The sequence below is a fragment of the Schistocerca americana genome, chromosome 6, assembly GCF_021461395.2.
Source record: "Schistocerca americana isolate TAMUIC-IGC-003095 chromosome 6, iqSchAmer2.1, whole genome shotgun sequence".
NCBI lineage: Eukaryota > Metazoa > Arthropoda > Insecta > Orthoptera > Acrididae > Schistocerca > Schistocerca americana.
The window spans coordinates 400436907-400459564 of NC_060124.1; the positions used below are offsets into that span (position 1 = coordinate 400436907).

General features: G+C 41.6%; 1 protein-coding gene across 1 annotated transcript in view; it reads right to left on the bottom strand.

The window, feature by feature from the left end:
* LOC124619549 (cadherin-23-like) overlaps window positions 1–22658 on the bottom strand; it is a 490213-nt gene that overhangs the window by 411618 nt on the left and 55937 nt on the right. Inside the window, exon 4 of the mRNA XM_047146019.1 lies at window positions 10740–10981. Coding sequence (XP_047001975.1) covers window positions 10740–10981 — 242 coding nt within the window. The remainder of the gene's footprint in view (window positions 1–10739; window positions 10982–22658) is intronic.

The window sequence follows — 22658 nt, forward strand, 5'->3', positions numbered from 1 at the left end:
GAGTATTCCAGTCAACATTGTCAAAAGCTTTCTCTAAGTCTACAAATGCTAGGAACGTAGGTTTGCCTTTCCTTAATCTTTCTTCTAAGATAAGTCGTAAGGTCAGTATTGCCTCACGTGTTCCAGTGTTTCTACGAAATCCAAACTGATCTTCCCCGAGGTTGGCTTCTACTAGTTTTTCCATTCGTCTGTAAAGAATTCGTGTTAGTATTTTGCAGCTGTGACTTATTAAGCTGATAGTTCGGTAATTCCCACATCTGTCAACACCTGCTTTCTTTGGGATTGGAATTATTATATTCTTCTTGAAGTCTGAGGGTATTTCGCCTGTTTCATACATCTTGCTCACCAGATGGTAGAGTTTTGTCAAGACTGGCTCTCCCAAGGCCGTCAGTAGTTCCAATGGAATATTGTCTACTCCGGGGGCCTTGTTTCGACTCAGGTCTTTCAGTGCTCTGTCAAACTCTTCACGCAGTATCATATCTCCCATTTCATTTTCATCTACATCCTCTTCCATTTCCATAATATTGTCCTCAAGTACATCGCCCTTGTATAGACCCTCTATATACTCCTTCCACCTTTCTGCTTTCCCTTCTTTGCTTAGAACTGGGTTTCCATCTGAGCTCTTGATATTCATACAAGTCGTTCTCTTATCTCCAAAGGTCTCTTTAATTTTCCTGTAGGCGGTATCTATCTTACCCCTAGTGAGATAGGCCTCTACATCCTTACATTTGTCCTCTAGCCATCCCTGCTTAGCCATTTTGCACTTCCTGTCGATCTCATTTTTGAGACGTTTGTATTCCTTTTTGCCTGTTTCACTTACTGCATTTTTATATTTTCTCCTTTCATCAATTAAATTCAGTATTTCTTCTGTTACCCAAGGATTTCTACTAGCCCTCGTCTTTTTACCTACTTGATCCTCTGCTGCCTTCACTACTTCATCCCTCAAAGCTACCCATTCTTCTTCTACTGTATTTATTTCCCCCATTCCTGTCAATTGCTCCCTTATGCTCTCCCTGAATCTCTGTACAACCTCTGGTTCTTTTAGTTTATCCAGGTCCCATCTCCTTAAATTCCCACCTTTTTGCAGTTTCTTCAGTTTTAATCTACAGGTCATAACCAATAGATTGTGGTCAGAGTCCACATCTGCCCCTGGAAATGTCTTACAATTTAAAACCTGGTTCCTAAATCTCTGTCTTACCATTATATAATCTATCTGATACCTTTTAGTATCTCCAGGGTTCTTCCATGTATACAACCTTCTTTCATGATTCTTAAACCAAGTGTTAGTTATGATTATGTTGTGCTCTGTGCAAAATTCTACAAGGCGGCTTCCTCTTTCGTTTCTGTCCCCCAATCCACATTCACCTACTATGTTTCCTTCTCTCCCTTTTCCTACACTCGAATTCCAGTCACCCATGACTATTAAATTTTCGTCTCCCTTCACAATCTGAATAATTTCTTTTATTTCATCATACATTTCTTCAATTTCTTCGTCATCTGCAGAGCTAGTTGGCATATAAACTTGTACTACTGTAGTAGGTGTGGGCTTCGTATCTATCTTGGCCACAATAATGCGTTCACTATGCTGTTTGTAGTAGCTTACCCGCATTCCTATTTTCCTATTCATTATTAAACCTACTCCTGCATTAGCCCTATTTGATTTTGTGTTTATAACCCTGTAGTCACCTGACCAGAAGTCTTGTTCCTCCTGCCACCGAACTTCACTAATTCCCACTATATCTAACTTCAACCTATCCATTTCCCTTTTTAAATTTTCTAACCTACCTGCCCGATTAAGGGATCTGACATTCCACGCTCCGATCCGTAGAACGCCAGTTTTCTTTCTCCTGATAACGACATCCTCTTGAGTAGTCCCCGCCCGGAGATCCGAATGGGGGACTATTTATCCTCCGGAATATTTTACCCAAGAGGACGCCATCATCATGTAATCATACAGTAAAGCTGCATGCCCTCGGGAAAAATTACGGCTGTAGTTTCCCCTTGCTTTCAGCCGTTCGCAGTACCAGCACAGCAAGGCCGTTTTGGTTATTGTTACAAGGCCAGATCAGTCAATCATCCAGACTGTTGCCCTTGCAACTACTGAAAAGGCTGCTGCCCCTCTTCAGAAACCACACGTTTGTCTGGCCTCTCAACAGATACCCCTCCGTTGTGGTTGCACCTACTGTACGGCTATCTGTATCGCTGAGGCACGCAAGCCTCCCCACCAACGGCAAGGTCCATGGTTCATGGGGGGGAAGGAAACGTAGTACATGAATATGGATTGGGGCTAAGAAATGAAAGAGGAAGCTGCCTGGTAGAATTTTGCACAGAGCACAACTACTTAATCATAGCTAACACTTGGTTTAAGAATCATGAAAGAAGGTTGTATACATGGAAGGAGCCTGGAGATACTAAAATGTTTGAGATAGATTATATAATGGTAAGACAGAGATTTAGGAACGAGATTTTAAATTGTAAGACATTTCCAGGGGCAGATGTGGACTCTGGTCACAATCTATTGGTTATGAACTGTAGATTAAAACTGAAGAAACTGCAAAAAGGTGGGAATTTAAGGAGATGGGACGTGGATAAACTGAAAGAACCAGAGGTTGTACAGAGATTCAGGGAGAGCATAAGGGAACAATTGACAGGAATGGGGGAAAGAAATACAGTAGAAGAAGAATGGGTAGCTTTGAGGAATGAAATAGTGAAGGCAGCAGAGAATCAAGTAGGTAAAAAGACGAGGGCTAGTAAAAACCCTTAGGTAACAGAAGAGATACTGAATTTAATTAATGAAAGGAGAAAATACAAAAATGCAGTAAGTGAAGCAGACAAAAAGGAATACAAACGTTTCAAAAATGAGATCGACAGGAAGTGCAAAATGGCTAAGCAGGGATGGCTAGAGGACAAATGTAAGGTTGTAGAGGCTTATCTCACGAGAGATGAGATAGATACTGCCTACAGGAAAACTAAAGAGACCTTTGGAGGAAAGAGAACCACTTGCATGGATATCAAGAGCTCAGATGGAAACCCAGTTCTAAGCAAAGAAGGGTAAGCAGAAAGGTGGAAGGAGTATATAGAGAGTCTATATAAAGGCGATGTACTTGAGGACAATATTATGGAAATGTAGATGGGGATGAAATGGGAGATATGATACTGCGTGAAGAGTCTGACAGAGCACGGAAAGACCTAAGTCGAAACAAGGCCCGGGAGTAGACAACATTCCATTAGAACTACTGACAGCCTTGGGAGAGCCAGGCCTAACAAAACCCTATCATCTGGTGAGCAAGATGTATGAGACAGGTGAAATTCCCTCAGACTTCAAGAAGAATATAATAATTCCAATCCCAAAGAAAGCAGGTGTTGACAGATGTGGGAATTACCGAACTATCAGTTTAATAAGTCACAGCTGCAAAATACTAACGCGAATTCTTGACAGACGAATGGAAAAACTGGTAGAAGCCGACCTCGGGGAAGATCAGTTTGGATTCCGTAGAAATGTTGGAACACGTGAGGCAATACTGACCCTACGACTTATCTTAGAAGAAAGAATAAGGAAAGGCAAAACTGCGTTTTTAGCATTTGTAGACTTAGAGAAAGCTTTTGACAATGTTCACTGGAATACTCTCTTTCAAATTCTGAAGGTGGCAGAGGTAAAATACAGGGAACGAAAGGCTATTTACAATTTGTACGGAAACCAGATGGCAGTTATAAGAGTCGAAGGACATGAAAGGGAAGCAGTGGTTGGGAAGGGAGTGAGACAGGGTTGTAGCCTCTCCCCGATGTTATTCGACCTGTATATTGAGCAAGCAGTACAGGAAACAAAAGAAAAGTTCATAGTACGTATTAAAATCCATGGAGAAGAAATAAGATCTTTGAAGTTTGCCGATGACATTGTAATTCTGTTGCAGACAGCAAAGGACTTGGAAGAACAGTTGACCGGAATGGACAGTGTCTTGAAAGGAGGATATAAGATTAACATCAACAAAAGCAAAACGAAGATAACGGAGTGTAGTAGAATTAAGTCAGGTGATGATGAAGGAATTAGAGTAGGAAATGAGACACTTGAAGTAGTAGATGAGTTTTACTATTTGGCGAGCAAATTAACTGATGTTGGTCGAAGCAGAGAGGATATAAAATGTAGACTGGCAATGGGAAGGAAAGCGTTTCTGAAGAAGAAAAATTTGTTAACATCGAGTATAGATTTAAATGTTAGGAAGTCTTTTCTGAAAGTATTTGTATGGAGTGTAGCCATGTATGGAAGTGAAACGTGGACGATAAATAGTTTAGACAAGAAGAGAACAGAAGCTTTCGAAATGTGGTGCTACAGAAGAAAGCTGAAGATTAGATGCGTAGATCACATAACTAATGAGGAGGTATTGAATATAATTGTGGAGAAGAGGAGTTTGTGGCACAACTTGACTAGAAGAAGGGATCGGTTGGTAGGACATGTTCTGAGGCATCAAGGGATCACCAATTTGGTACTGGATGGCAGCGTGGAGGGTAAAAATCGTAGAGGGAGACCATGAGATGAATACGGTAAGCAGATTCAGAAGGGCGTATGCTGCAGTAGGTACTAGGAGATGAAGAAGCTTGCACAGGATAGAGTAGCATGGAGAGCTGCATCAAACCAGTCTCAGACTGAAGACCACAACAACAACAAAAGTTCCATCGTTGTTCAGAAACATAAAGTTCACGAATTGCTGCAAATGGTGTCCACGTAGCTGAACACCTCCATTTTTAGCCAATGATCGGTTTAACTGGACAAGACGGCCGAGCCCGTTCCACGTAAACACAGCACACACCACATGGAGCTACCTCTAGGTTGCTCAGTGCCTTGTTGACGAGCTGCGTCCATGGCTTAGTGGGTCTGCGTCACACTCGAAACCCATCATCAGTTCCTACCAAGCTGAATTGGTACTCATCTGACAAGGCCACGATTTTTCCAGTCGGCTAGGGTCCAATCGATACGGTCACGAGCCCAGCAGACGCGATGCAGTCGATGTGGTGTTAGCAAAGGCATTCTGCTGTCATAGCCCACTGAAATCAGATTTCGCCCCACTGTCCTAACGGATACGTTCGCCGTACGTCCCACATTGATTTCTGCGGTTATTTCTAGCAGCGTTGCTCGTCTGTTAATAGCGACAACTCTACGGAAAAGCCGCTTCTCACGGTCGTTAAGTGAAGACCGTCGCCCAGTACGTTGCCAGTATCGAGAGATAATGGTTGAAATTTGGTATTCTTGGCACACTTTTGACACTATGGGTCTCGGAAAACTGAATTCTCTAACGATTTACGAAATGGAATGTCCCATGCGTCTAGCCCCAACCAGCACACCGCGTTCAAAGTCTGTTTATTCCCGAAGACCGGCCATATCACTCCGGACAGCTTTCCACAGGAATCACCTGAGCACAAATGACAGCTCCGCCAACGAACTGCCCTTTTATACTTATACCTGTGTACGCGGTAGTACTGCCATCTGTATATGTGCATATCACTACCCCATGACTTTTGTCACCTGAGTGTACAAACTGTTCATCCACGGTCCTCCACCATGTTACCTGCGGTTCATCTCCAGCTATCTACCGCACTGTCGTCACCCTTGCAGGAACTGGAATACCAATGGAAAGCCGCGCGGAGTGGCCGCGCGGTTAGAGGCGTCATGTCACTGACTGGGAGGCCCCTCCCGCCGGAGGTTCGAGTCCTCCCTTTGGCATGTGCGTGTGTGTTGTTCTTAGCATAAGTTAGCTTAAGTAGTGTGTAAGTCTAGGGACCGATGACCTAAGCGGTTTGGTTCCTTAGAAATTCACGCACATTTGAACCAATGACAAGAGACATTCCTGATGGGGTAGGTAGGGAAGTGTACTCTGCCCTTCCCTATACATTACTTACCGCTGACTCCAACGTCAGCAGTCCGCAGCTCATGGTCTCGGGGTCGCGTTCTCGCTTCCCAAGCACGGGGTCCCGGGTTCGCTTCCCGGCGGGGTCAGGGATTTTCACCTGCCTCGAGGTGACTGGCTATTTGTGTTGTTGTCCTCATCATTTTATCGTAGTTCATGCAAGTGGAGAGGCTGGACGAAGAAAAGGTTGGGATTTTGTACGGGCGCTGATAACAGCGCAGCTGAGCGCTCCACAATCCAAACATCATCATCATCCGACGTCAGCAAAGAAATGTATGCCGAAGATAGGCACTCATCACCAGGAGCCCCATCCAGCCGCAATTCACGACCAGTTTCAGCAAGCAAGTTGCGGTTTACAGCGATGTGCTGCAGACAGGCGCATTGAATTTAATGGTGTGAGGTGGATGGTTTCTACTAGGAGACTCCCATCAGACGTTGCTCCTACTGAACTGTTCGCTAGTGGACACAATGCACTCAGTCAGCAAAATACCTTACGGTTATCCTCGACAGTAAGCTAACGTGGAAGGACCAAGTCTCAGAAGTTTATAAGAACACATCTTGCGCGTCGGAGTGTTACATCTTCATAATGATCAGAACTCGTCGTGGTCGATTAACGGCGGTCCACACATTTACCGCATGAGTCGCCAGTTGTGGACTATGCGTGTGAAGGCTGGAGAAATCCTGCTCCCTCCCTACAGCGCCTCCAAAACTTCTTCAGTGTTTGTTCCGTGTACCAAGCAGCAGTACCTACGTGAAGCTGTAGCTGCATATGCTAAACTTATTGATGCGCAACACTGACAATGACTAGATTGAAATTTACTTGCATTTCTGGTGCTATATTTTAAACTTGTCTAATATACCTGTCAAATACTTGGAAAGCAACAGCATAACGACTTTGGATGTGCATAACAGCGTGGGTAATCTTAAAAACAGACTAGCAAAGAGAAAACATGATCTCATTTTTAAACATGAAATAGGAAAAAAATTTACTCTTGTCATCACCTGAACTGACTAATAAAATTCATACTAAATTTTCATTATTTGTTGATAAATCCTAACAATACATAAATTAATGGTTTGATTTTACTGACACAAACTGATAGTTTACACTGAGCACGATTAATTTGAAATGCAATGTTGGCTTTGACCATTTTCAAAACAAAGTTGAAAATTAAAGTTTCAAAAACTCAGTCTAAATATGGATGATCTTTATAACAAAATTGCATTGATAAACAAATTATATAACCAAATGCATATTTCTGTAAATTTTTCAGGATTATCCACTGCAGAAAACGACAGCAAATATTTAACAAGACAAATGATGCCTCTACAAATTTACACAAATTAATTTATTATCTATTGTCGATTCCCACCACTTCAGCATTCACAGAGAGAGTTTTGTCTGTAATAAATATTAAGAGGCGGGGTGAAAGAAACAAATTGTCTCTGAATTCGGTAAATGAACTAGGCCCAAAGCAGAAACAAAGTTTTGAGAAAAACAGATGTTCATCAAAATTAAATTTGTAGGAAAACCACAAGTCTCATAAGTTTGACATGTTTTTTAACGAGGTCTCAACGTCCTAAATTTCCTACGACAAAATAATATACATGTTTTATATTAGGGGCTTTATATTATAAAATTATATTATAAAATTTAAATTAATATTTGAAATCATTATTGTTAATTTTAATTCACAAAATTTTCATACGTAGGCTTGTGACAATACAGTGTTCTTGACATTTATCAGTTTTGTAATGAATGCGAAACTAGAAATCAGAACACAAAGAACACTTACTAAATGCAACACACACACACATAGTACTGTGACATATTCCAACACTTGACGGTCTTCATTGCCATCATTCACATTAAGCACATTCTGTGACTTGAGTTTCAAATAAAACTGTCTGTCCTCTTCAGGTCTGAAATCAAGTAGTTTTGTTAAATACTTGTGTTTCAGGATACAGATATGAGGGTGTGATGTACAGTTATACGATTGAAGCTGAAAATCATAGGATATCTGAGAGTGTTCTAAATATTTGACAAGGTGAAGGCACTGTTTAAACATGTACATCATACGACTGGGTGAAGATATAGAGATGTGAAAAGAAAAGCAGGGTGCATCTTGTTCATAGATTTCAAGGAGTGGCAAAATTTGGGAAGAGACAAGTTCATGCGACACTTGCATAGATGAAAGTGTTGTCTGTCCGGATGATGAATGTGAAATATATTCCTCATTTTTAGTCAGTTAGTGATTTTAGTCTGATGTGGGCTCTTTCGGTTGGTTATTAGGTAAGGCTTGCAAAGTTTATCGAGCGCTACTCTTAGATATTTTAGTGTTTTAAATAGATAGACGGTATGGTTGAATGTTGTTAGGTAAAGGTTTCAGCGGCATGAGCTTTTGCATGACTAATGGAGGAGTTACGTTAGGAGAGGACATTATTGAGATTGCGCTGAGGGTATCGAGAGAATGACTGGAGAGGGTTTATTTTGTGGCGGTGTTCGTAGCGACAAACAATTCGCTGTAGAAACGGCTTACGAAGTCACCGCCACACTTTTAATAGCGGGCCGACCGGTCCGCTGGAACAGTGAACAGAAAGATGAAAACCCAACACTCTGATTAAATAAAGTAGCTACTTATCATTATTATAGAAGATACAGAAACTCCGTAGTGAACGCCGTGTCTACAGAGATCTGTCTAGTTCGAGTCGGAGCGGCTAGGTCAGCGTCGGCTGACGACAAACAACAACTCTGCTGCGATGAACACACAACTGACTAGCAAGTACACAATTCGGTGGCGAGTATACAACTGAGCGGCGAATACAGAACTGTCCTAGCGCTCGCGACTCCAGCGCTTAAGAAGCCAGAAGCCAGCGGTGGCGCGCGCAGACTTGCGGCGATTTCCTGTATCGCTGGCGCTGCTTATGCGGACGGCGTCCGGACTTTGATGCTGCCAACCTTTTGGCAGCGGGCTCGGGTGGCATTACTGGCTAGGATATAACAGTTTAAACTTTCTCGTGAGGTAGAATGTAAGTACTGGAAGTTTAGTGTTAAGGGAGCAACTGATGTGCCTTGGCTAGTAGATATATGGAGCCTTGGTGGGGTCAGAGATAGGATTGTCATTGAGGACGGATGTACCGTGAAGACAAGAAGCGAAATGTTTGGCTTTAGTTTTATTGTGAAGATGGACTTATTTGTATACTTATATGGATATCGTGTCTGTTCTTTCGGACATGACACCATGAATGACCTGCAGCCGCCTAGAACGAAATTAGAATTATATTAATACCGTCAGCTGCCGATGGGCGTCGATGTATATCAACGGGGACAGCTGAAAATTTGTGCTCTGACCGGGATTCGAATCCGGGATCTCCTGCTTACATGGCAGACGCTCTATCCATCTGAGCAACCGAGGGCACAGAGGATAGCCCGACTGCAGGGACTATCTCGCGCACGACTCCCGTGAGACCCACATTCTCACCTTGTACGAGTATGTCCACACACTACATTCGTAGTGTCCCACTCCAACACACTCATTACTCGTGGAAGACATTCTTACCAGGTCCCGTAAGAGTACGGGAATATGTGTGCATCCGCACAGAAGAAGAAGGTCATGGCCGGTATTGCAAGAACTGGTATACTTATATGGATATGGTGTCTGTTCTTTGCGTGCAACTCATTCCACGCAACGAGTGGCGCAACCCAGTGTCGTCGTGTAAGCTAAGCTTTGAATGCGTCGCGACAAGGGAACCACAGAGTCGTTTGTTTTCAGTTAGAGGTTGGCTTTTCTACACTAATTTGCGATGTCAGTAGAACTCGACACGCGATAAGGCAAGGGAACTGGTGCTCACATGTACTTTACTGGGTCTTTTCTTTAATGTGTTGACTAATTCAGGAACCACTGGGGTTTACGTGGACTTGTCTAATTCTATCATTTCATTTCTAATTCCATCCATCTTTGCCAAGGTATTATTGTGTATGATTAATGAGTGATTTGAGCCTTTGTGCACTTCATAATTATTTTTTCTGCATATTCAGTGATTGGTATCATTTTCATTCATATCACAGTAATAAACAAGATTTCATTGTGACCTTTCGTTTGGTTCCACAGTTTGACGAAACCCTATACCTACGTGAGCTACAGCATTCATATTTCACGTTTTATAGGACCGAACGTTGAAATTCGGATGTTCAATAGTTTCTGTTGTGCTACTTTTTCTTAATATTTCTCACGATCCTGTAGGAGCGGTCTGTTCACTGTATAGACCAGCAGGTTCGGAAGTTGTTAGCATCTCAGTGGCAAGCTAAATGCACTAACGTAGCCTCATGGTATGCAGTGAAATATATTTATAATTTTGGCTTGCTTTGTAGATCGAAAACCAGTTCGTTATAAAAGATAATTATGTGTAATTTTTACTTAAGGCGTTTGATGTCCGATTTTCGCATACACCAGGAAGTTAACACCTCTTGAATGAGCTTTGGAGTTCGCCTACTATGCATCCTTTTTCTTGAAAGTAATAAACAAAAGCTACCAATGAGCTGTCAGGCTCAAACTTTGAAACTAAAACTGGTGACTAATGTGACTCTAGCTCTGTTCCAACAATATTTAAAAAACAAGTGAATGTTTCTATCAGCATGTTAACGTTATATCTAGCTGATATGCAAGCAACAGAATGTATTATTTATTGTCACATGAGTATCTAGAAGGAAATATGCGATATTTGACATCAAAACACAGTTTTTTTTATCGAATATACAAGACTTAGTCCATATTTAAGTCCAAACTTGGAGTTAATAAACACTACTGCAATGATAAGGAGATCTTTCAGAATACTTACTTCGACCTTGCAGGATCGTTCTTGGTTGATGAACTGAGGAGGATTGTCATTGATATTCACCAGGTTGACCGTGACCGAATTTTTTTCATCACCGATCTGGACATTCCACTCGAACTGTTTCGTGCCACCATTGTCATAGTCACAGGATCCCGTCACCGCCATGGTATACATATTATCAGCGTCCGACCAGGCATACACTATTTTCAGGTCCGTCTCCGCTGAGCTTTTCGGCATTGTAGTCCCTGCGGAAAGAAACTAGTTAAATGAGATTCATTATCATATGTTATTCCGAATGTATTCCTTCCGATTATACTAGAAACATAGTCCTCCAAAATAAGTACAATCAGAAAGAGTCGATACGTTATTTAGATCGTCAGCCCTGAGCCTACGCTACAGGGAATTTTCAAGAATGTGATACATGTCTAGAAAAGAAATATTTGGCTAAAAATCTCTGGGCACCTAATGCAGTTCACTCCAAAGAAAGCGACAGCAAGATTAGAATTTAACAAGATTATTAGAGACGGAGGGGTTTCGGAACGGACATTACGGACAACTAAGTGGCCGTGTTTTCTCTCGAAGGACCAGCATGCACCTTATACAATTTAGAAAAGCCATTTAAGTCAGATGCCAGGCATGGATATGTATCGTGCTCCTAATAATGTGAGTCCAGTGCCTCAACCATAGCGCCACCTTGAGAAGAAAACCTTGCGACGAAATTTTTCTTTGAATGTTAAATTTATATATACGTAAAAGTGACCTGCATATGTTACGGAATTTAAGTTCTGTGCCCACATAAATTAATATCGATGATAAAATCAGTCGATCAGAGAGAGAGACAGCTGAAGGACAGTGAAGTCGAGAGAGAGTAATGGCGCTCATTGTGTTGGTTGGTGGCACGATGCACGTCATGCACAAGAGGGTATGCGACGTATATAGTAAGCGTACACATTTGAAAGTGAGTGAGTCGTAAGACGAGTAAAGGAGTCTTAGGCGGCTGGTGGTAACTTGTTGCGTGAGAGAGATACGTAAAGTTGCTATAGTGGACGTTAAAAGAATTTATCATCTGTGTGGAATGTGATTTAACTTGAGTATGTACTGGTGAAATTCAAAGGGTAACGTATGAAAGGACCTGCTGAAGAGTGTGTGTATTCGATGTGCTACTATTAAAGAAGAAAGGATGTTATTTGAAAGGTCACTTATATGACTGGTGTTGTGGAAGGAAGAACATATGTTAGTGGTTAACTATCAGAGCGTAGTACGGCGAATTCATTGTAATTCATAATCAGTAAACGATTGCCCATTTTATTATAATAAAAAACTGAATGTGAGATCTGCACGATGTATGAATTTAATACCCAACATCGTGCCACGAACTGTACTACATAAAACTGATTTTCAGAAAGTGAAAAATTACAGCGATTCATCACTCATTTATCAGCCACCCATAATTTAACAGTGAATTTTGTGATCGGAAAAGCCAGACGTTGCTACTGGCTGGAGCAGCATCCTCAACACCTATATACGTCATCAGGCACGGAAAATTTCCTTGCTTACCTCTTCGGTCACTAAAAACATCATCATTTTCTTTGGCCTTTTGTCCTGCTTCAATGCGAGGTCGACCCTGTTACTATGGATTTGGTGGTGTTAGTTGCTGAGGATGGCCGGATGCCCTTCATGTCGCGACCCTGAACACTCCAGGATGGAATTAATGTACCCCAGCTGTCTGCGTCTAGTGTAAGCCATGAAATACTGCGAACGCGTTCAGATGTCTGCGAGTCGTGTAACTGAGGCGGAACGTGGGGACTAGCCCGATATTCACCTAGCGGGACGTGGAAAACCGCCTAAAAATCGCATCCAGACCGGCCAGCATATCGGCCCTCGTCATTAATTCGCTTGGCGGATTCGATCCAGGACCGTCGCTCCTACCCGAGTTCAGGAAGCAGTGCGTTAGCGCTGACGGCTACCCTGGCGGGTTTTGGTCACGAAAAACATTGACAGTTAATAGAAACGAACCAATAAAGTATATCATGTGTACATTCAGAATATAGGAAGTCTTTGCATACTTAGTTAAAAGCTTCCTTCTCTTGCTTAACTGAACAAGCTAATTATTTACAATCATTCTCGTAGGCGAAATTACACAAACATTTGATAGATTTACTTGATCATTCTGGAGCACGTATGTTTCAATCAGACTTTAGAAATTGTACATATTCTTGTAGTTGGCTGTCAGTTAAAGAGAACCTTTTTATTACCCAATAAAAATCTCGCTAATTATGTGTAGCATTACAATTTTACTAATGTAAGACAAATTGATTATATATATCTTTTAATTTTACATGTGCCAGTGTTGTGTATGTAGAGGAATTTTGTGTGTATTGTGGATTCAATTTTACAAAAAGCCGGCCGGTGTGGCCAGGCGGTTCTAGGCTCTTCAGTCTGGAACCGCGCGACCGTTACGGCCGCAGGTTCGAATCCTACCTCTGGCATGGATGTGTGTGATGTCCTTAGGTTAGTTAGGTTTAAGTAGTTCTAAGTTCTAGGGGACTGATGACCTCAGATGTTAAGTCCCATAGTGCTCAGAGCCATTTGAACCATTTGACGTCCTTAGGTTAGTTAGGTTTAAGTAGTTCTAAGTTCTAGGGGACTGATGACCACAGATGTTAAGTCCCATAGTGCTCAGAGCCATTTGAGCCATTTGAACCTAACTAACCTAAGGACGTCACACACAGCCATGCCCGAGGCAGGATTCGAACCTGCGACCGTAGCAGTCGCGCGGTTCCGGACTGTTCAATTTTACAAGGAAATAAAGACTGGCAGGAGGCGAACATTGGTAAGGGAGGAAAAAACTGTTATAACCCAGCTCTGTCATTCCAGACATACAGCTAGAAGTCTGTAGAGCATGATATTGCTCCTGTTACAGTGTTTACTTTTGGAGAAGTATTTCCATCAAGTTCAGCTTCATACAGTCACGTAGCTCATCAGCTTTCGCTTTCGCCGCAACTCACCAAGGCAAACACCGTTCGTCAGACATAGGCGTCGTCCAGACCACGCAAACGTTGCCGCTTACATCTCCACGAAACACTTCCTGTAGCTCTGTAGGCCAACGACAGCGCTGACTACATCACCGTATGCGACATTACTGATTCGTTCTTGCGGTCAGTGGCTCCTGCATGACAGCACGGAAGTTAGCGCCTATAGTCGGATCGTTACGTCATTGACCATTGTATCTAAACAGAATCAGTCTTGTTCGACGATTAACAAGAAGACTTTTTTTTCTATGTGTAGGTCCATAGACCTTAGCGAATATTTTCTCTATCTACAAGGTAGTAGATCCGATTTATCAGCCCCACGTGGAGGGTTTCAAAAGCTCGCTGCACTAATGAGTTTCATCTTCGCTTTCGAAACTGATAAGGATTTTACGATAACCTTGGCAAGAGTGCCCCACAAACATATCACACCACGCTAATGCAGCTCTTACTAGTTTGCAATGTCTTATTTGAAAAATAAACGATAGATGGCGGTACTAGGGAAGATTTTAGGAGCAGAAGAAGGAAACAGTGGATGAAGAGAAATAAAGATATTTACAGACAGACAGCGAAGGTAACACAGTCGATGCAAAGGAGATTATAAAACGGATGACAAAATAAAAAGTTCCAAATCATTGGAAGGAAATTTTGAATCAAAGGTATTTTTCGAACTGAGTACTTCCTTTAAAAAAAAAGGATAGTAGCTAACAATATTTAGTCGGAAGATAAAGTTGACAAAAGTAGAACCTTAGTTAAACCACTAAAGAGTGCAAAAGTCAAACTTTCCAAGTGCCGTTTCCCCACAAAACACGTTGTCAATGCTGTTGTGTTCCCGATATGCTGTTGCATGATCCTAGCCTTGTTCCAAGTGCAAATCAAGGAGAAAATGTTTCAGACATTCATTACTTGATTAACTTGATCTTTGTGTGAAACAGTGCCTACCCCTGGTTTTACAAGTGTCATTCGTCAAGGTTTCCTCCATTTAGCCTGGAATAGCTTTTAGAGATAACACACAAGCTTCTAATGAGTGGTCACAGCTTTTAAAGGGCCAACTGAGACTTCGTAATTACAGAGAAGCGAAGTTCCGGGAGACTTACACAAGAGTCAGCTAATGCTACGAACGCATTCGACGTAATTCCAAAGCGTGCAGTCCACACTGCTATCATCGTAAAGATTCTGTTGAAATACTGATGTTGAAACTGTTCAAATGTGTGTGAATTCCTGAGGGACCAAACTGCTGAGGATGATCAAAGCATCTCAAAAAGCTATTAAAATTCTTACTCTGAAAGAGAAGCTCGGAAAAAGCGAATGTATTGTAAACAGGAAAGACCACGACTGATGTATGCTTTGCCATACTTCATGTGAAAGATCGGGCATGTTCATTAGCTGCAAATTAGAAATACTCGCTGACAATGTTGCCACGTCTTCCTCAACAGTACACCGAGCTCTACAGTAAACTTTGCAACATCTGATCCCAAGAATGGAGTTGTGCAAGTAAATGAAGTCAATATGAGAGATTTTATTCCTTGAATTTCGTTTTGTTATTCTCTTACAAAAAATTAAAAGCTATGAGAAATGGTCTTCTGTGTCTACAATTCTAATAGTTATAACATTACTACTTTGATTCCGTACTTGTGTCACCACTAATAAACCGCAGTGCCTCAGTATTAATGGCACTTGAAACAGACACTAAATCCCCAAGATTGGCGATCTTTTACAGAAGCTCGAAATTTAGCGCGGACTTCAATGCGAGATGCTTATAACAGTTTCCACGACAAAACTTTGTCTCGAAACCTGGCAGAAAATCCAAAGCGATTCTGGTCGTATGTGAAATATTTTAGCGGCAAGAAATAATCAATGCCTTCTCTGCGCGATAGCAATGGAGACACTATCGAAGACAGTGCTGCCAAAGCAGAGTTACTAAACACAGCCTTCCGAAATGCCTTCACAAATTAGACGAAGTAAATATTCCAGAATTCGAATCGAGAACAGCTGCCAACATGAGTAACGTAGAAGCAAATATTCTCGGAGTAGTGAAGCAACTTAAATCACTTAATAAAAGCAAGTCTTCTGGTCAAGACTGTATACCAATTAGGTTCCTTTCGGAGTATGCTGATGCAGTAGCTCCATACTTAACAATCATATACAACCGTTCGCTCGAAGAAACATCCGTGCCCAAAGACTGGAAAGTTTCACAGGTCACACCAATATTCAAGAAACGTAGTAGGAGTAATCCACTAAATTACAGGTCAATATCGTTAACGTCGATATGCAGCAGGATTTTAGAACATATATTGTGTTCGAACGTAATGAATTACTTCGAAGAAAACGGTCTATTGACACACAGTCAAAATGGGTTTAGAAAACATCGTTCTTGTGAAATACAACTAGCTCTTTATTCACATGAAGTGCTGAGTGCTATTGACAAGGGATTTCAGGTCGATTCCGTATTTCTGGATTTCCGGAAGGCTTTTGACACTGTACCACACAAGCGGCCCGTAGTGAAATTGCGTGCTTACGGAATATCGTCTCAGTTATGTGACTGGATATGTGATTTCCTGTCAGAGAGGTCACAGTTCGTTGTAATTGAGGGAAAGTCATCGAGTAAAATAGAAGTGCTTTCTGGCGTTCCCCAAGGCAGTGTTAGAGGCCCTTTGCTATTCCTTATCTATATAAACGATCTGGGAGACAATCTGAGCAGCCGTCTTCGGTTGTTTGCAGATGACGCTGTCGTTTATCGACTAATAAAGTCATCAGAAGATCAAAACAAACTGCAAAACGATTTAGAAGAAATATCGAAATGGTGCGAAAAGTGGCAGTTGACCTTAAATAACGAAAAGTGTGAGGTCATCCACATGAGTGCTAAAAAGAACGCCTTAAACTTCGGTTACACGATAAACCAGTCTAATCTAAAAGCCGTAAATTCAACTAAATACCTAGGAATTACAATTACGAACAATTTAAATTGGAAGGAACACATAGAAAATGTTGTGGGGAAGGCTAACCAAAGACTGCGTTTCATTGGCAGGACACTTGGAAAATGTAACAGACCTACTAAGGAGACTGCCTACATTACGCTTGCCCGTCCTCTTTTAGAATACTGTTGCACGGTGTGGGATCCTTACCAGATAGGACTGACAGAGTACATCGAAAAAGTTCAAAGAAAGGCAGCACATTTTGTATTAACGCGAAATATGGGAGAGAGTGTCACAGAAATGATAGAGGATTTGGGATAGACATCATTAAAAGAAAGGCGTTTTTCGTTGTGACGGAACCTTCTCACGAAATTCCAATCACCAACTTTCTCCTCCGAATGCGAAAATATTTTGTTGACACCGATTTACATAGGGAGGAACGATCACAAAGGTAAAATAAGGGAAATCAGAGCTCGTACGGAAAGTGTAGGTGTTCATTCTTCTCACCGCGCTATACGAGATTGGAATAATAGAGAATTGTGAAGGTGGTTCGATGAAGCCTCTGCCAGGCACTTAAATGTGATTTGAGGAGTGTCCATGTAGATGTAGATGTAGAAAAACTTCGTTTTTTTTCTCTTTGTTTCACCAGTCTTCTGAATGATATGATGTGACCCGCCACTGATTCCTCTCCCGTGCTAACCCCTCCATCGAAAGCAGCCCTTCATTCTACAGCCCTACATTCTTCAGTTATTTGTTGGATGTATTCAGATCTCTGTTTCCCCCTATAGTTTTTGCCCTTCACAGCTCCATTTAGTATCGTGGTACGTCTCTGCCGACGCTGAATCGTATCTTGTGCTCTGGCTCTGAGCACTATGGAACTTCTGAGGTCATCAGTCCCGTAGAACTTAGAACTACTTAAACCTAACTAACCTAAGGACACCACACACATTCATGCCCGCGGCAGGATTCGAACCTGCGACCGTAGCGGTCGCACGGTTCCAGACTGCAGCACCTAGAGCCGCTCGGTCACACCGGCCGGCTATATGTTGTGCGAAGGATCCATTAGTGTTTGGTTAGTGCTGCATATGTAGGGTTGCCATCGGCCCGACATATCGGGACCGTCAACGTTATGAACCTTCTTGTCCAGACATCCTGACAAGACTCAATTTTATCCCGGTTATGTAAAATACTTTTTTTTACAAGCTTGGCTCAAGTACTGAGGTAACGCCATCTGTTAGCGCTACATGTAAATGCAGCCTCAGATCATTTTATTTATGTCAACAAGTTTGTGTTAAGTTGGATTTACTTTCTTGAGGAAACCAAAATACACAAATAGCAAAGTGCTAAAATTATGCTAGTATTTGTTTTCTATTCCTGCACATAATGCCACTGTGGAAAGAGTATTATCGCTTATGTTGACCCAGTAGACTCACGAAAGAAATCGACTGCTGCCAGGGACTGTGAAATCAATCTAACAGTGCCAGTTTAACTACAAGATGATTAGCATGGAGTTTTATAAACAAGTAAAACGGCAAAGAGACTTGCTGAAAATGGTAAATTCTCCCGAAAAATGTGGTGGACCAATTACTTCTGTCCCAAAAAGTTCCATGCAATTGTGTTGTAAATAAAAAGTAATTATATTAAATGAATTTTATACGTCGTTTCTACACTCGTATCTCAGAGTGTCCCGACGAGATCCCGGCTAGATATGGCAACTCTGTTTGTATTGGAAGTGCGTATTTCCATAGCATCGTTATGGCGTCTAAAGAAATTTAAAATAAAAGGGGGCAAGCCCAAGAATTGCGATCAAAAATTCCAGACACATGAAAAAAGAAAGCCGGACAAGGAACTGGAAGTTTGGCAACAGCCAACAGTTCTGTTGTGACGTGGTGCGCTCTGATTGGAGGACATCTCCAATACGTGAAGTGTCAATCAACATGTAAATTTAATCAGACTTTAGTATGTGAATAGCACAGCCAAGCGAAAAAATATTTCAGAACAGAAACTGAGTTCTACGAGAACTGCGTTACTTTGAATAGTAGAGTAGCACCCATTCTCTCCGTGTTGAGCCCGCATCTCGTGGTCGTGCGGTAGCGTTCTCGCTTCCCACGCCCGGGTTCCCGGGTTCGATTCCCGGCGGGGTCAGGGATTTTCTCTGCCTCGTGATGGCTGGGTGTTGTGTGCTGTCCTTAGGTTAGTTAGGTTTAAGTAGTTCTAAGTTCTAGGGGACTGATGACCATAGATGTTAAGTCCCATAGTGCTCAGAACCATTTTCTCCGTGTTGATCTGAGGCGTTCTACTTGAACAGTACAACATTTCTAGCATCGGTAGTGCCAAACGAGAAAGAGCACCCTGCAATAAAACTACTGCTAGACGAATTAGGCAACGTCAGTAATCTTTCCAGCCGTCTACAGAGCAGAGTAAGAACGTCATTAGTCCTGCATATGTGACGCCATTTATTTCGAAACGGCCCGTTTACAAAGGGACGAATTTATCTTTATTTCCAATTGTATGTTAGTACTGATTAGTAACATATAGCCAATGCACCAACTGCATTTTGCTGGATTTATGCATTTATTACTTAAGTAGATAGTATGTTGTAGGATAATTACAGCAAGCTGCTAAAAGCTTTTGTTTTAAAAACTTGCCAGTATTTTAAAATTATAGACATGCGGTATTCGGCATGGAAAAGAATTTAAAAATTCTGTCAGAAGATGACCGGCAGGTTACGAACGACCCTGTGGTCGGGCCAGTATTATAGTTTCTAGCAAAAACTCCGCAAACAGCTGTATTTTGAACCAGTTTTATTACGGCGCAACCGGATTCGTGGCTTGTAGTCACATCATCAGGTGCCTATCTAAACAACGAGAAATAAACAATGACAGTGATCGAATGCCTATTCATGAAAGTCGTACCAGAGGCATAAGCACCCAATTATGAGAAAACAAAGACAGAAGTTTACTTACAAATATTAAAACAAGGTAAACAACTTGGCGAAGAATATAGAAGGCCCACTCCTTTATAATTAAAACCGTAATGTCCATCGGGCGTGCACTAGTAACATGGTATAGGATGTTCACCGTCGCTCAACTTTTCATCCCTTGGCTTTCCTCTCTACGGACGTTCTGTTTTTAACTATGAAGATTGGGCTTTTTTATAGTCTACCATGTTGTTGACCACGTTTTAATAGTTGCAAGTGCACTTTTGGTTTTATCTCTTCTCATAATTAGGTGCTTATGGGTCGGTAATTGCTTTGATGTGTAGGAGTTCAGTCACTATCCCTACTGATTTGTTATTGTTCAGGAATGCACCTGATGATGTTGTTACAAGCCACGAAACCGCTAGTGGCTTAATAAAATGGATTCAGAACAAAACTGTTTGCGTAGTTACTGCTAGAAAATGTAGTTACAGAATATTAAAACAAAAACTCTTAGCAACTTGATGTGCTTATTTACCACAAAATGTCTTTTATGAAACTTGTCGCGCACGGTTTTAGGAAGACTTTATTACTTAATAAAGTGATGTGCAAATCAACCAATTCTAACGAAACTTATTCTTTAAGAAGAAGACGACAGTAAAGCTAATGGAAAAGAAGTTTCTGCCACCGGCGTCGATCTGTGGTGGAGCCGTTGAAAAACATCCAAGTCCTTATTCCTGTTCTACTTATGTTATTGTACTAGTTTACGTCCAATTCTGATAGTCTAACGCTATTTGTCTAACGCTAATAATACAGTACAAGGATTTAAAATCTATTTTTTAAGTTGTAGGAGTCGTCTCCTTGACAGGGAACATACGGCAATCAATAACCTCCAATCATTATTAAACTTTGCTTAGAAGATAGATTAAGGAAAGGTAAATCTACGTTTCTAGCATTTGTAGACTTAGAGAAAGCTTTTGACAATCTTGAGTGGAATACTCTCTTTCAAATTGTGAAGATGGCACGGGTAAAATACAGGGAGTGAAAGGCTATTTACAATTTGTACAGAAACCAGGTGGCAGTTATAAGGGTCGAGGGGCATGAAAGGGAAGCAGTAGTTAGGAAGGGAGTGAGGGTTGTAGCCTATCCCCGATGTTGTTCATTCAAAAATGGCTCTGAGCACTATGGGACTTAACATCTATGGTCATCAGTCCCCTAGAACTTAGAACTACTTAAACCTAACTAACCTAAGGACATCGCACAACACCCAGTCATCACGAGGCAGAGAAAATCCCTGACCCCGCCGGGAAGCGAACCCGGGATGTTGTTCAATCTCTCTACCGAGCAAGCAGTAAAGGATACAAAAGAAAAATTTGGAGTAGGCAATAAAATCCATGGAGAAGAAATAAAAACGTCGAGGTTCGCCATAGACAGCAAAGGACCTGGAAGAGCAATTGAACGGAATGGACAGTGTGTTGAAAGGAGGATATAAGATGAACATCAACAAAAGCAAAACGAAGATAATGGAGTGTAGTCGAATTAAGTCAGGTGATGGTGAAGTAATTAGAGTAGGAAATGAGACACTTGAAGTAGTAGATGAGTTTTACTATTTGGCGAGCAAATTAACTGGAAAAACGTAGACTGGCAATGGCAAGAAAAGCGTTTCTGAAGAAGACAAATTTGTTACTATCGAGTACAGATTTAAGTGTCAGGAAGTCTTTTCTGAAAGTATTTGTATGGAGTGTAGCCATGTACGGAAGTGAAACACGGACGATAAATAGTTTAGACAAGAAGAGAACAGAAGCTTTCGAAATGTGGTGCTACCGAAGAATGCAGAAGATTAGATGGGTAGATCATGTAACTAATGAGGACGTACTAAATAGAATTCGGGAGAAGAGGTGTTTGTCGGCACAACTTGACTAGAAGAAGGGATAGGTTGGTAGGACATGTTCTGAGGCATCAATTTAGTATTGGAGGGCAGCGTAGAGGGTAAAACCCGTAGAGGAAGACCAAGAGATGAACACACTAAGCAAATTCAGAAGGATTTAGGTTGCATTAGGTACTGGGAGATGAAGAAGCTTGCACAGGATACAGTAGCATGGAGAGCTGCGTCAAACCAGTCTCTGGACTGAAGACTACAACAACAATATGCTGTAGCTAATATCTATTTTATTCCAATCACAGATTTTACATGACTAATGTTGTCTAAGGGCCAGTCAGTATCTAGTCTAGCTATACTAAGTTCACATAGTCAGCGTAAGTTACTTGCGCGCCCGGGTCCTTTCCTGGAGTTCCACCAGTTTGAGCGTCTGCGTCATTCACTCGAGCGCTTCTGTTTCGCTAGGTGTAGGACCGAGTCTCCATACACTCGTTAAGACGTATGTCTGACGCTGCTTTTGTATTACTTAAATATGTCCACTGCAATGCTTTCCTCTCAGTTTTACATAAGTTAGCTTGCGTTTGTCGAGGATGTCTCGTTTGCAAATAGTCTCCAGCTTAGTACCATGTTTTCAGGGGATCCCCACACCCATGAAGGCATTGTTGCCTTTGGCTGACAAAGGCATCATCAGACCAGCTAATCAGGAATTTTAATATCTTAGTTATGTTGTAGAGACACATTTCCCGATTACCTGGCTGGCAACTCTTCATGCGACGGCCCCTACAGATAATCTACGTTGGCCTTTCATGCATACTGGTACCCCCTACACCTGCAACTTAAGTCGTGTTTAGAGCAACTGAGCGTAGCGCCCAAAGTTTACGGCCATCATGCTGGCGGCACAGGTTCAAATCCCGAATGTATGTACTTTCTGTTTCAACTTCATGATACAGAATACCATTAAATAATATATGTCATGTAAAATTACTCAAAAATAGTCATTTTTTCACTGTAATTCTCCATAAATAAATCATTGCAGCAAACTTTCTTCAAGTGTGTATTCCGTTTGTTGCAGAGTAAATTACAGAGTCGTCTTACTCGCTATCGCTTGCTTCACTAGAACATAACTCCAGATTGTATTTGCGCAGAAGCACCCGAAACACAAATTCGTAGATCATAACGCAT